This window comes from Clarias gariepinus, chromosome 11 (assembly GCF_024256425.1).
Source record: "Clarias gariepinus isolate MV-2021 ecotype Netherlands chromosome 11, CGAR_prim_01v2, whole genome shotgun sequence".
Taxonomy (NCBI): Eukaryota; Metazoa; Chordata; class Actinopteri; order Siluriformes; family Clariidae; genus Clarias; species Clarias gariepinus.
In genome coordinates, this window is record NC_071110.1 from 24,143,354 (window position 1) to 24,158,571 (window position 15,218).

The 15,218-nt window shown below is 37.9% G+C and overlaps 1 protein-coding gene across 1 annotated transcript; it reads left to right on the forward strand.

Annotated features, from left to right (window-relative positions):
• Positions 1 to 334: 334 nt before the first annotated feature.
• ppp2r1bb (protein phosphatase 2, regulatory subunit A, beta b) lies at positions 335 to 14,398 on the forward strand. The gene is made up of 15 exons (XM_053507277.1): positions 335 to 455; positions 3,362 to 3,452; positions 3,602 to 3,702; positions 3,833 to 4,065; positions 4,186 to 4,333; positions 5,026 to 5,181; positions 5,913 to 6,027; positions 6,148 to 6,218; positions 7,833 to 7,967; positions 9,320 to 9,493; positions 9,883 to 9,943; positions 11,097 to 11,251; positions 11,940 to 12,082; positions 12,982 to 13,073; positions 13,166 to 14,398. The coding sequence occupies exons 1-15, from the start codon at positions 378 to 380 to the stop codon at positions 13,180 to 13,182; spliced, it is 1,770 nt and encodes a 589-aa protein (XP_053363252.1). The 5' UTR covers positions 335 to 377; the 3' UTR covers positions 13,183 to 14,398.
• Positions 14,399 to 15,218: the final 820 nt, after the last annotated feature.

A 15,218-nucleotide genomic window follows, 5' to 3' on the forward strand; every position in this document is an offset into this window, starting at 1 on the left:
ACTACAGAGGTTTGAGGATGGATGGATATGATAAAGTTAAATTGTAAAGGTATGTCACCTGAACATCTACAGTACTTTCTGGGTTTAGTAGCATACAATGCTGTTTTTGTCTAGTTTGTTGTTCCTAGTTGTCTTGCTGATTAGTACAATTATAAATCAGTGGATTCCTTTAATAAAGAAATAAGTATACGTGGACCAAAACTTAAATCAGAATGTGTATCGAATACTAATCACTTTAATAATAAATGATTACATTCTCTACCCAGCATTTAATAGAAATCTCTTTTAATTTGGCGGGATTTTCTTCCAAGACTGCGGCTAAACAGGCCTCAAGTTGCGCATGCGCAGTAGAAGCCGAACCAAGCCTAAAATCCAAAATGGCCGGAGCAGAAGGAGACGATTCTCTCTATCCTATTGCTGTTTTAATCGATGAATTAAGGAATGAAGATGTCCAGGTACAAGAGGAAATTTTATTTATTGATGTATTATAACATTTACGACTAAATTTTGTTTTTAAGACTATGTTTTAAATAGAAATACGAGGGCTAATGTTAGCTAGCTAACGCTACCGGGGCTAGTTAGGTAGCGTTCAAACGGCCGGCGCCTGTGTCTTCGTTTATTTAAAATCTTATAAAAAGCGTAAAGGTCAAAAACGGTCAGTGCCGCATATTCATTGAGCGTTTCAGTGATAGTTATATTCGGATTTTTTTTAGTCCTTAAGTAGTCCTTTTTTTTAGTCCTTCGCGTCTGGTTTCAAAACGACTAATCATTGAAAAACAAGCTAGTCTGCTAACGATGTTTCCGTGTTAGCATTATGCTAAGCTGCTAGCTATTTGCTCAGCTACTGTGTTGTGTGACACAGGTAAAAAGAAATGCTAATTTCGCAGTCCTATTTGTTCTATGTCAAAACAAATTTTAATAAATGTTACTGGCATTTAGGCCCATGTTTCCATTCCTAGAGGTAGTGCAGACAGGATTCGTTTAAAAACACATTCCAATTTCGGTTATGGTGTAATTTCCGTCAGGATATTCCTCAGGCCTATCCTCATTGATATTAGCACACCACGAGGAACGTCGATGCAACAATTAATTAAATTTCATTAAAGGATTTAACGATGATCACGGTCGTGGTGGATCCTAAGGAATTTCCTGAGCGCCCAGGACCATAGATTACACACACACTCATTCGCATATGGTACACAGGGAAACCACTTCAGGAGGTGGATGATTAATAGCTGATTTGTTAAACAATCTGTGTTGCATGCAGTGAATTCACACAAATAAGTGTATGACAACTGTGCAACAGAAACAGGCTTGGTAAACTGACCAGTGTGACACTCATGATGCCTGGTAATCTCTGTCAGTTCCTTCTTACATTAGAGTAGAAATGAAAATCACCAGGGACCAACTGATAAGATATCATAATACATACAGTACCAGACAAGAGTTTACCAACTTCTAATTTAAGGTTTATTTATGACATTTTTTTTTATACATCCCAGAACAATGGGGATGTCAAAACTATGAAATAACATATATGGGATAATGTATTTAAGTAACATCAAAAGTCAGTTATTTTAAGACAACGATTAAGACATTTTTTCTTGCTATAACAGTGTTGCCATGTGCATTTACAAAACACAACCAGAACCACGATGGAAAGCACAACTTGAATGTACCTCTGCTGCAGAGGAGAAGTTAATTTAGAGTTACCAGCTTCAAAAATCACCCATTAACAGCACCTCGGATCCAAAATTTATGACTGGTAGAATTAAGATGCTGATTAGATTTGTACTGCGATTATGTATTTATTTGCATGAATTGCAGTTTTATAAATATTGTGATTTGATATTATTTAAAAAACAGTTTGGAGCAGAGTTATAAAGGAATGATATTTTACCATCTTAAACGCTGGTTGTCGCTAGAGTGTTCGTGTAAAGTCAGAAGTAAATTCAATGTGCAGTTTTTGATGCTGTCTACGTAACTACGAATTAATGAGTTGGTTGGGTTTATTTTTTTTTTTCATATTTTATAATTCACTATTAGTCGCACTGGAAAATACATCCCAGGGCACTTGAATAAAAGATCCCTTGAAAAAACATGAATTAACATTTCGATTATCATTTCTAAGTATTCAGTAAATATGTATAAACAGAAACTCAAGAGGCTGCTTAAAATCTTTTAAGCAGTTTAAACGACACTGATTTCATTTTTATTTACTGCTACTCTACTCAGCTGCTGTGTTGAAGTTGACACTCTTGCAAACCTCTAATGTTCCAAGTAGCAATTACGAGTTGGAGAGCTGTTCAAACATATCTTATCTACTGGGGAGTCACAGTTCCCACTTGGTCATAAATGCAGCACTAGGGGCAGTTTGGTGTAGCTGCGTGGGAGAAACATTGCACAGACAGTAACCTTCAGGCGTTTTCACATAAGGGCTTAAGGATCACGCTTCTGGGACCACTTGACTCCAAAGTAGCTTTCATTTTGATTAGTGAGAACACAATTGTTCCAGCCCTGGAAACCTGGAAAGATCGAATCACCAATCGGCCTTCTCCGAAATATCCATGTGCACAAAACACACATCAGTCTCATCAGCCATAGCTGAAAAAGTGTGAGCATTATTCTTGACTATTTTCCCTCTCAAAATATCAATAATATTAGGCATAGTATGAAGATTCTTGTTCTCTTTTGTGTTTAATGGCGGCTTACAAACCAAGTAAAAGTATACTGCCATTTGCTGTATCTAAGAATGTGAGTACTCAAGTGTACTCGGAAACGGGAAAAAAAAAGTGAGTAACGGTATCACAGAACTTGTGTTTAAGTCATGAAGGTATGATGGCTTTAAGTTTATGGATTGGTGTGTTTTTGCAAATAAAAAAAATCATTCATAATTTATCATGTCCAATGTTTATTTAAATATAAAATTATTTTGAAAAACATTTAATTGTTAATTTAAAATGCAGTATGAGGCAAAAGTAAGCTAAATTAAGCCTTTTTACTCCACAGTGAATTATCACTTCCAATATCTCTCTAATTCCAGTTTATGTAGATAAGGCGAGAAACTGTGCATGCATGTGATCACTGTAATGGGAAAGGGGTCTGAAATTTTTGTAAGCTATTGCTATTATTTGCTGTTTTTTGTTTTGTTTTTTTAAGTGGAGTGGGTGGGTTTTTAAGCACTGTCTAGGTGAGATTTTGTTAGTGGGTTAAAGTATAATCCAATGATAATTATCAGGTCATAAATGGTTCAAAGCATATTTTGCCTAATATAAATCTACATAGGTTGAGAAAAGGATGGACATAATAGAGCTCATAAAGTGTTGTCTAAGTACATTTATATATTTGTTTGTATCTGCAGTTGCGCTTGAACAGCATCAAAAAGCTGTCAACTATTGCCCTGGCTCTGGGTGTTGAAAGGACACGTACAGAGCTCCTACCCTTCCTTACTGGTATGTCCTTTTTAAAAGAAATTTTATTATATCCACCCCTCGTTTGCTTTGAGATTTTCAGTGTTTATATTCAACTAAAGCATGCCTTCAGAAAGTTTGGTTGTTTGACGATGCCTTACACGCTAAACCATTTCTCTCTGTTTATGCAGACACTATTTATGATGAAGATGAGGTGCTTCTTGCCCTGGCTGAACAGCTGGGGAACTTCACCATGCTGGTTGGAGGGCCGGAGTATGTGCACTGCCTTCTGGTAAGACTTTTGACCAGTGAAACTGAAGAGAATAATTAAACTATTGATCAGGACTTTATACTGCAGCAATTAAGTCATATATTGTGACCATTTTTGGAGACCACATTTTGTAACTGACTTTTCCCCCCAGCCACCACTGGAGAGCCTGGCCACTGTGGAGGAGACGGTGGTTCGGGACAAAGCTGTGGAGTCCCTGCGCAAGATCTCTCAAGAGCACTCACCTGTAGACTTGGAGGTGCACTTTGAGCCCCTGGTTAAACGGCTGGCCAGCGGCGACTGGTTCACATCTCGCACCTCCGCCTGTGGTCTATTTAGCGTCTGCTACCCACGTGTCTCTAGCACTGTCAAGGCCGAGATTCGCCAGTGAGCACCACCCATGTTTAGTTACTGTGTTAATGCATAATGAACTTATGCTTTTAGTTATAATAAATCTGATGCGGTATAAACTTAAGGTGTGCTATGTCTATGATGTCTTTTCCATAGGTATTTCCGTACACTTTGCTCGGATGATACACCCATGGTGAGGCGCGCTGCCGCTTCCAAACTGGGCGAGTTTGCCAAGGTGCTAGAGCTTGATTATGTAAAGAGTGATATCATCCCACTTTTTACTGCACTGGCTTCCGATGAGCAGGTAAACACAAGATTTTACACATTTATAAGTTAGAATGGCCACATGACCATATTTGAGTCAATACTTTATCAAGACTTTAACATATAAAATAAAATGGGTGGGGAGAATTTGTACAAAGTGGTATCTGATCTACTACTTGTTACTGTCAGAAACTCAAAATTGGTTGATTCAGTTCATTAAATTAGTAGTATTGAAGTAGTTTTCAGTTGTTTGGGTGAACATTCAATTGTTATATTTGAAAGTAAATGGTTGTATAGCACCTGTAAAATACTAATGTGGTAATGTTTCATTTGAGTTTAAGCTATTTGCTTTACTGCCACTTACTGGACTGGAATGTAGAGCAGGATATTGTCAGGAAAACAAAATGCGCTTTGTACAGTACTTAACATTTAAATAAACATGCGTTGCACAGCGCATTTTATAGCTGCTTGAGACAAATCAGGAAGTAAACATTTAGTGCTGTTAAATCAAAAAAAAAATTGCAATACCCAAAAATTTAATCAACAGTCAACCTATGAATCACAGCTCTAGTAACAATTGCAGTTGTGAAGTCCTGCAGTGTCTTAAATTGTTTTGCAACTTAGGGATCTTGATATTATTAACATGCTTCTATACTCCAGGATTACTTTTGCCCACATTGTACATAAGGTGTTTAAGAGTACCCTTGTGGTGTCCCCCCTGCTTTTTTTTAGGACTCTGTGCGGCTACTAGCAGTTGAAGCTTGTGTCAGTATTGCCACCCTGCTGCCCCAAGAAGACTTGGAAGGTCTTGTGATGCCCACACTGCGCCAGGCTGCTGAGGATAAGTCATGGAGGGTTCGCTACATGGTAGCAGACAAGTTCTCTGAGGTAAGCCCACATAACTGCTAAACTGTTTATAACATAAATCAGTAGGTACAATACGTAGCTGTGTTGGTTATTAAGAAACAGTCCCACCAGAATTTGCCTATTCAAAACATTGACATTCTCATATGACCAAAACCAATATGTTGTTTTTGCAAATTACTTAGTGGTATGGTATATGGAGTCAGTAAGTCAACATGTTAAGAAATCTGTCTGGGTCTGAGTTAAAGTAGCTTATTTCTTTGTAAAATGTGCAGTGTGCTTTTTTTTTTTTTTAGCCTAAATATATTTTTCAAACATTAAATGTGCGTGATCGGATGTATTGTCACATTAAATATTGTTAGGGTAAAGGCTGTCATCGTTTTTTTTATTTTAATATCTTGTGTTCCTGTTTGGGCAAGGATGATTTGTTGATCAATTATTATATATTACTGGTGCTCAGATGTATACATAAGTCAATTGACCAACAGTAAATCTTTTTCCACAGCTGTAGACAGTTTTAAATATAATATTCTAGGCATGCTGATTTGGGAAGTTTAATAAATTTTAACATTACTCCACAGACTGACAATTCAACCAATGCTTGTTTCATTATGCTTTTAGCCTGTTGCCTACGCGTCCACTGATGTGTTTTGTGGTTAGGAATGTCTTGTTAGCAAGACGGTAAAAACTGTTAACAGTTAACACAAGGTGAATTTATTTAATTTGTGGTGTTTTTCTGTGTTTTCTTTTTTAAGCTGCAAAAAGCAGTGGGTCCAGAGATCACCAAGAATGATCTGGTTCCAGCATTTCAGAGTTTATTGAAAGATTGTGAGGCAGAGGTGCGGGCCGCAGCTGCAAATAAAGTGAAAGGTAAACTAGACAATTCACTTGTGCCCAATACTTTAACAATAAGCCAAGGTGATAAGGGCTATACAATGTTGATATACATTTTCATCTTTAATGTTATTGTTTTCTCTCTCCCCTGCGCAGAATTCTGTGAAAATTTGCCAGAGGACAACCGGGAAAACATGATCATGAATCATGTCCTGCCTTGTGTCAAGGTAATCTAGTTTTATTCTTCTTTTTATATTAGTTTCAGATGGGTTGCATGATGGTAACTATTTAGCCAACAAAAGCCCATGAAACAAATTGCAGGAGGTCACATCTTTAGGGTTATGGGTACATCCCTTGTTGTCCAGTGTTTCTGACGTTCCTCTTTGTGTGCAGGTTTTTTTTTTTTTTTTTTTTTTTTACTTTAGAATTAACATGTACTACATAACCCCATCCTCCCCCCCTTTCCTCTTCCACATCTGATCGTTTAGAGGTTAACTAATTTTACAAGACCGATGTTCAGCTTTCCTGGCACTGGCATCGTTGGGCAGCAGAGGTCACTGTTGATACTACATTAGTAAAGATCAGTATCATGTCCTCAGATTGAAATTGGCTTTTAAAGTAGGGTGAGTATTGGACTAATGCTGTGACTAGTGCTATATGCTCTTGAGCTCTCAATGCTGGCAAAGTATTTTTTGCATGTTCCTGTAATTATACATTCCCTGGGCAAAGAAGTCACACACTTAGATTTGATTATGGTGCACAATGTTATGGTCATTTCATGTGTGAAAACAGTTCCTTGTGCTCTTTGAGTCCTGGAATATGCTTGTGTCATCAGGGGGGAATATTTTTTTTTTGACTTAGTTCCATTACTTTAAATGTAGTATTTGCATTATACAGGCCAATAAATTGATCCTTTTAAAACAATCTCTTTGACTGTAGTCCGATTGTCCTAACATTTTAAGGTAATGGAGACCTGAAGTGTTTGATGCTTTGTCCTTAACGGTATGTCGTGAAGCAATATCCGTGTGTGATCTGCTTGGATGTTACAAGGTTAAGTGAACCCCATAAAAATAAAACTGAGTGCTACTTGTACTTCTATCCACACAGACATATGATTTTAGAATGCCAAAAAGGCAAACTGTGTATCATTGTAACAGTTTTTAAAAATGACTGCCTATCTATAATTTTTTTTTTATTTTGTTTTAGTTGACTCTCAGTTGCAGTGTCGATGAAATGTAGTGTATTATTTACACATTAATGATGCATCCATAGTCCACAACTACCTTTTTTATATTTATTAGAATTTTATTAGAATATTATTATTATTTATGTCCGGTAAACGTCAGGTAGGATCTGGATTAATGAACACCAGGCTTTTTTTTTTTTTTTTTTTTTTGCGATTAACCGAACAGTTCTACCAGGAACACTGGACCTAAAGGCTCTGCTGCCAATGTTTAATATATGTTACTTATATAAGAGTGATTCTTTCCTGTTTTAAAGTGTCTCCTGCTTAGCTTGTCATCAAACCCGATAGCCAGTCAACTATAACGGCTATGCTGGCTTGGTGAAACATGACGAGTAGGCTAGGCTCTCTGGTTTGAGCTCCTAATATTTTTTTTTTCCCCTTCTGGATGAATGGAGATTAATGCATTAGTTATTTTCCAACTGTGTCCAATCATGCTGAACATGTTTTCCAGGTAATGTTGTGATTGAGATCAAATGTTGTCAAGTCTTATGTCATGAAGTACTCTTCAGTGTAAAGGTAATCACTGTGTCTCTGATTAGAAAGAATTGGCTAATTTGTTTTCTTCTCGACTCTCTCCTTTATGCTTGTCCAACAGGAACTGGTGTCAGACACAAATCAGCATGTGAAGTCTGCGCTGGCCTCCGTCATCATGGGTCTCTCCACTATTCTGGGCAAGGACAACACCGTGGAGCATCTGCTCCCCCTTTTCCTGGCCCAGCTGAAGGACGAGGTAGTTTATTGTGCCCTCTGCCCACTTCAGTCTCCCTTTTCTGCATGCATTATGAGGACACAAGCTCTGTTTCCCATAAGTCCATTTATCTGGTAATTTGACAGTAATTAAAATAAATTCTTTGGTGAAATTCCAAGACACGGAAGATGTTTTGTTTTTTGAAAGGGGCCAATAGATTACTCGGAAAGAGCGTCATCTTGTTTTCCTCTTTTAATTCCAACAATTTGCTAGTGTGTAATTAAAAAAGGTTTTTACTAATTAGTCATCAAAGAATAGCGTGAGGGGTGGTGGAAATGAGGGTAATTTTAGAACGGAATGGGGATGTTGGTCATTTGTACTGAATACAGCAACAACTTCATTAAATAAATTGGGCCTTATGGAGCATTCCAGTTGTGAAACAGTCACTAGCAGACTCAGAATGAGCTGCAAGTGTAGAAAACATCAATTTGGAGGTTTTAATGGCTTTTCTCATGCTTAATTCTCTTGATTAATGGAACATTAATTACTTCCACAAAAAGCAGTCGAACTTTCAGGTGCGTCTTTGGCAACAAAGCCGTTACACACACACACACTCACACCAAAAAAAATTGACCCCAGATATTATTTATCTTCCCTCCCTATTAACACCGAATTGACCTTTGGCCCTGTTTTGAAGTTGGCCGATTGCCAAACTCAAAACATTTAAATGAGGTCCTTTCCAAAACTCTGCCTTCTGTGTTTGTGTTTTCCACTGTTTTATTGGCTTACTCTCGAATGTCAAACATTTGCTCTGAAAATGTTTAGACCTGGAGTCCGCAGATTCTGTCCTGCAGCATGTTTCCATTGGCTTCCTATATTCAACCTCATGCCTGGCAAACCAGAGTGATGTCTGGGTTTGAGTCACTCATCACAATAACACGTTTGGTAGCAAGTCATCCGAGGTCTGGCAAATATACGCAAGAGCTGCAACAAAATCTGCAGCTGAGTCCTCAAGCAACCTTTTATGGAAATATTAAAACCTTTTTTGGTTTTGTTTAACAGACTGCAAACACATTTTGTCTTTTTGGATGAAAGAGAGGAATGTTTTTAAGCTCCTTCATGTAAGAAGCATGTTCAGTTGTATTCTGTAATATATATATATATATATATATATATATATATATATATATATATATATATATATAATTAAACCATGTGGCATATATTCTGATATTCATGTCTGACTAAATAGAAAAATGTTCTGAGGTGTTTTGCTAACTCTTATAAAGATCCCTATATTTTCAGTGTTGCATGCGGATTTTATTTGTCACAATACCAAGCTGTTTAAATTGAATGATGTAAAAAAAAAAAAAAAATTGCTTTGTTGCTTGCAGTGTCCTGAAGTGCGTCTGAATATCATCTCCAACCTGGACTGTGTGAACGAGGTGATAGGTATTCGCCAGCTCTCTCAGTCCCTGCTGCCCGCTATTGTAGAATTGGCGGAAGATGCCAAATGGAGGGTGCGTCTGGCCATTATTGAGTACATGCCACTGCTGGCAGGCCAGCTGGTGAGTTCATCCCACCTTTCACACCTGTGCTGCAGAATAAATTTTGAACTTAAAACCAAAATTGTTTCAAACATGTTCATCTTTTATTTTTTTTAGTTATCTGGCCTTTTCCCATGAGTTTTATGAGTGGAGAAACTGATTTTAGTCCATTAGCCTTATTTTCTATTCCTCTTTTAAGTTTGAGTTAAACTGTAGATCATGATTTTAACCATCGCTGATAAGACAACAGACACAAATTGTCCTGAAAAAATGTTTTGTTTCACATGGCTATAGCATTCTTGTTTTTTTGTTATGCACAATTTTCGTGTATATGAATTTCCAGTGATGAGTTAAGCGATCGGCTATTCTATTGTTTTTTTTAATTTTTTTTATCCCCCATGTTTACCTAGGGAGTGGAGTTCTTTGATGAGAAGCTGAATTCTCTGTGCATGGCATGGCTGGTAGACCATGGTAAGTCCACTTAGATTGCATGTTAGAAAAATAAGGTAGTGAGAATCGGGTGCTGTCTGGAGATCCCTGCTTCTATTTTCTTATCGCACTTTCCTCAAAATGGCACTTGTGCCCAATGACCGCATTCATTCATTAAGATTGAGTGGATTTGTTAAAAGTGTATGTAAAAAAATGTTTGTTTGTAAAGCCTCCTGTTATTTTTAAATAATTGGATTTGATGTGTTTTCAGCTCCAAGTAATCTTCTTATACAAATTATTTTATTTGTTTATTTTTGTAGTAGAGATGTACTGAATTCATAGTCTGAGAGTAGACACGTTTCTCACACACTAGCATACTTGGCACATTACTGATCGGATTACTAAAGAGATCTGCTGTTTCTTCTTCTTGGCTCCTCCCTTTCCCCCACTCATTGCCAAAGAGAGGAGAAAGAGTAAGACGTGCCTCTCGGCAGCTTTCACTGTCCGCAGTCTGCAAGTCTGATAAGAATCCTGTTTTTATTTCTCTTTTCTTGTTTCCCTTTTTTTTCTCCGACACTGCCAGTACCCTTTCCCTAACTGCTTTCCTGGCTGCTGTGTGGTCGGCCCACAGGAAAAGCCACCGCTTAGTATGTAGGTCAGCTCATTGGCCCGGTTTGGCTTCTCTGCATTAGTAGCTTTGAAGAGCCGCATTGGTTTTATGGCAAGCATTTTCACTGCGTAGATGTGATCCAGGGTCAAATTTGGGTCTGACCTTCATAACCCCTTTTCGCTTAAGTTATTTCTGGTCTGAGTTGTTTATGATTCATGAAACATTGAGATGCTTTAGTGTCTTGTTTAAAACTTTTGTTTAAGTTCAAGTTAATAAATTGATTTTCTATGCTCTGCTTTACACATCACATTCATATGTGCCTAACCGAGTGGTCTAGTCAACATTTTTCAGATTTATATTGCTTGTATCTGTAAAACAACCAATTTTCTATGGCCATCTACACACACACGCACACAACCAGATGGGTTACATCACAGGAATGTTCCTGTCTGTCAGTCGCAGCAGGCCAGACCTATTGCATAAGCACACTAGAGTCAGAGCAGCAGATTTCTTCTTGTTCTACATGGCATTCAAAGGCACACTGGATTACACAGATCCTTTTGTTTCTGTTTTAACATTCAACAGTTTATGCAATCCGAGAAGCAGCCACCTGTAACCTGATGAAGCTGGTGGAGAAGTTTGGAGCAGAGTGGGCTCAGAACACCATTGTGCCCAAAGTGCTCGGCATGGCTAACGACCCAAACTACCTGCATAGGATGACCACTCTCTTCTGCATCAACGTGAGTTCATATGTAATTAGGACCCATGCTTGTTAAGGTGGTCACCACTATGAATTTCTTTTTCTAACATTTTGGTATTGTTTTTAGCTAGTTATATGTAATCACTTTATGCTTGCATATTGTATATACCACTACATTTAGTGTTCAGTGGGCTTAATGTCATGGTTTTGCGCAGGATACTACTGGAGTTTGGTTTCTGTACAGTGGCACTGTCTAGCTGGAGCATGTGCACTTAGTTCCAGTGAAGGGGGGGAAAAGTTGGGACAAATTGTGTGCTTACAATTTTGTGGCAACAGTTAACATTATGATTGTGATGGTTAAATGTAGTATATAAACATTTGCCTATATAGGGTACATCATGGTTTACACAATGTTATGAGAATGTATTGGGTATAAAACACTGAAGGGCAAATTTAAATTATGTAAGACTTGATTATTAAAGGCATATTTTGTTTTTAAAGTCACGTCATGGGCTTTGATACAAGTCAGAGAACCACCAAGGTTGGACCAGAGGTCTTACATATGCAAAGCATTTCGTACATGAATAGGGTAACTCTGTCCGCAGGTCCAGGATGTGAGATGTGAAAGCCATGATGCTGATTTTGAAGCAGTTTAGAACTTGACGTACTTGTTCAACCAGTGATTTCTTAAATAGGAACCCGTTCTGTTTCATATGTTTGTTGGCCAGGCTCTTTCTGAGGCGTGTGGGCAGGAGATCACCACCAAGCACATGCTGCCCATTGTCCTAAAGATGTCCAATGACCAGGTTGCCAATGTGCGCTTCAATGTAGCCAAATGCCTACAGAAAATCGGACCAGTTGTAGACAGCAAGTAAGTTGATTTTATAAAGCTACAGTTTTACCTTGGATTATGAGCATAATTTGTTAGAATTCGTAAGAAATAATGGAAACTCAAATTATTCATTCCACAACCCAAGAAAATTAAATACATAAAAATAATTAACACAAAATATAAAGTAAAAATAATGCTATTACACAGTCTTACACAGTTACCCTTCCTCCACTCCTTTCTCACACACCCGCACACAACGGAAACACTGTTTTATAGGAAAAATAAACAAGAAATCTGACACTCGATTGAGCGACACACTAATGGAATCACTGCTGTAAAGTAAAAATAAAACAAATGAACCTGCACATTACCTTTGAAAAAAATTGACAGTTTTCTCTGTTGCTATTCTTTTCATAGGTAAAGTGCAAGTTAATTTGTTTTATTTTTACCTTACAGCAGTAAAGTGTGTGTGAGAAGGCGAAAGTAGGAGGGAAAAGAGCAGGCTGATACAGAGAAAGAAAATGGATCTTTAACCTCCCTAATGAAATTTGCTTTTGCTTTACACACGCGCTGTACACATACGCAAACGGACACAAAATAAATTTTTTACATGCACACACGTGGTCAGTGTTGTAGTAGGATGTTGTTTATACCAGTGAGAGACGTGTACTAAAACTCAGCAGGGAGTCGATTACCCGCAATTCCGTTGGCTCAGTTGTGATCATGTGACGCTCAAAACAAGAAGAGGATGCGTGTAACATGATACTCGGTACTCGTAAAACCAAGACTTTTTTGTTTTCCAGGTCAAAATTTATTAAAAATCTTTGCTCGTCTTGCGGAACACTCGCAAACCGTGTTAATCGCAATCTGAGGTTCCACTGTACCTTCCATTTTCCTTTGCTTTGATAGAATTCACACTCACACTGTGTGTTCCTCAGCTCTCTGCAGACGGAGGTGAAGCCAGTTTTGGAGAAGCTCGTCACAGACACAGATATGGATGTGAAGTACTTTGCTCAGGAAGCTATAAGTGGTACGTGTCCTATACTACTCTAATAGAGTAGGGCTACTTATGCTTTTCCCTCCTCAGTGACATTCATCCACTCTTTCTTCTTCTCTCCCCAGTTCTCGCCTTGGCCTGAACATTCGTCCTTGGGTTTACCCGAACAACCACGACAAAGCAAAACTTCTTGCATTATATTTATTGGTGATTTTGATTGGTTGTCTTAATGTCTGTGTAGCTCCTATTTACTCTCAATGATATTGAATGATCAAAGGTTGCACCCGTGCTCATGCTTCATTCACCGTGACGCTGGATAGTGTGTTTTCCTGGATTATATCGATCTAAACCCACATGTTCGTGTTTTCCCTGCTCTCATTCATATTGCCAGGGAAAGCTCTAAAATATACAGAGCGAAAGGACTTAACTTTTATCTAATCCTGATATTCTTATCAAAGCATCTAGCAAAGGAACACAGTTTCATGCTTTTTCAGTAATATGGTTATTAATTGGATTTTTTGGGGGAAAAAAAGCCTTAACCAATTATTGACCATCTTAGTCATTTTGTACCACTAGACTCATCTCACAGCGCTTTGGTAAATTAATTCTCTGTAAGTAAACTCCTCCCAGCTACCTCTGTCTTCTTTTAAGAGCCGTTTCTTAGCTAAAATCTAGAACACATCCATTTTAAAGCCCTGCTTTCACAGCCTGGAGCTTGTGCAGTCCATGGTGTAAAATGCCAGTTTGTTTTGGTAATGCTCTCAGCACACTGTGCTGCACTGTTCAACATGGGACCACTGCATTGTATAATTCCTCCTGCAGCAGACTTTCTCCTTGCTTTAGCTTTGCTGGTGAAGTTTAACTTTTTTGTGCTTATTATTCCAGCCATCTTGATCTTATGTGCCATTAAAGCTAAGAAATGCACATTTTTTTTTTTTTTTTTTTTAAGTTTGTTTGTATGTTTAGGCTTCATTAATATTTTTTTCCAGTGGAAATGTGACCGTTAATTGCAAAGAGAAACACACCTCCTGTATAGCAGTGGGCCGACAGGTCCTGCATGTATTAAGCTGATCGAGTACTGATGAGCACCAGAATGTGATAGGAAAAAACACTGTTCAACATCAGCACTCTTATTAAAGAACGGGTCATAAAAATACCTTATACACATCCTCTGGAATGCTGTTAATTACTGTTAATTAGACAGGGGATGTTATTTTATCATTATGAATAGCAATAGCATCTGGTCTTAAGTAAACCTTTTGTTCATGTTCAGTATCATGAGTACTCCTTTTTAAACAATTTATTGTACTTTTGGAACCAAATAAAGTCAATAAACATCGAACCTTCCCTTCAAATCATTCTGAGCGTACTCAAGTCTTTGCATGCTTACACACACTTTTAAATAATCTCTTGGCAACACTGATTTGATATTCTATATGCATGTTAAAAATGAATGTGTAGACAAGGCTTTGATCTCTAGATACGGTTACAGTGGCTGATCTTATCGTCCGCATGTGATCGCACGCTTTCGTCACTGGATTCGGCAGGTTGTGTTGAACGCATCGTCTTGAGCTGATCAGGTTTCTGCCTTCAGCAGCTCCTTTCTTCAGGTATTCTTCTCACACTTTTAACTGCTATGGATCATGTATATAGTCGAGGGGTAGTGCATAAAAGGGTGAGTTTTTTTTTTTTTTGTTTTTTTTTTGTGCGTGTGCGCAAATCGGCATGTCAAAGCCAAACTCGCATCAGCAATCTGGCCTTGTGCTTCCTGTCAGCATGGGATGGGCCACCGTGGCTGATTGTTTTCAGATGTTTCTGTTTTCTGCAGCGTTATGCAATAATGGATGTTCTGGGAGTAAATCAGAGATGCAAATCTCAATCTGGTTAGCGAAGAAGTGAAAATGATTTTTGAATTGGTATTTCCTTGCATGCTTCGGTCTCCTGGTCTTTCACGCCACAAGCTATTATTAAAGTTAAGCAAAACTGACCTGAACTGCAAGTGTGGTTGATGTAACAGTATGGCCTGATGTTTTGTTCCTTTTTCAATATAAAATGATATGTTTCACACCAACTATTTTAGTAAATATTCCTGAACATATATAAAAAGTATGTGACATATGTGAGAGTTTAAATGTGCCAGGACTCAATGTTGTTAAGCTCAGCATTATAAATGAAATG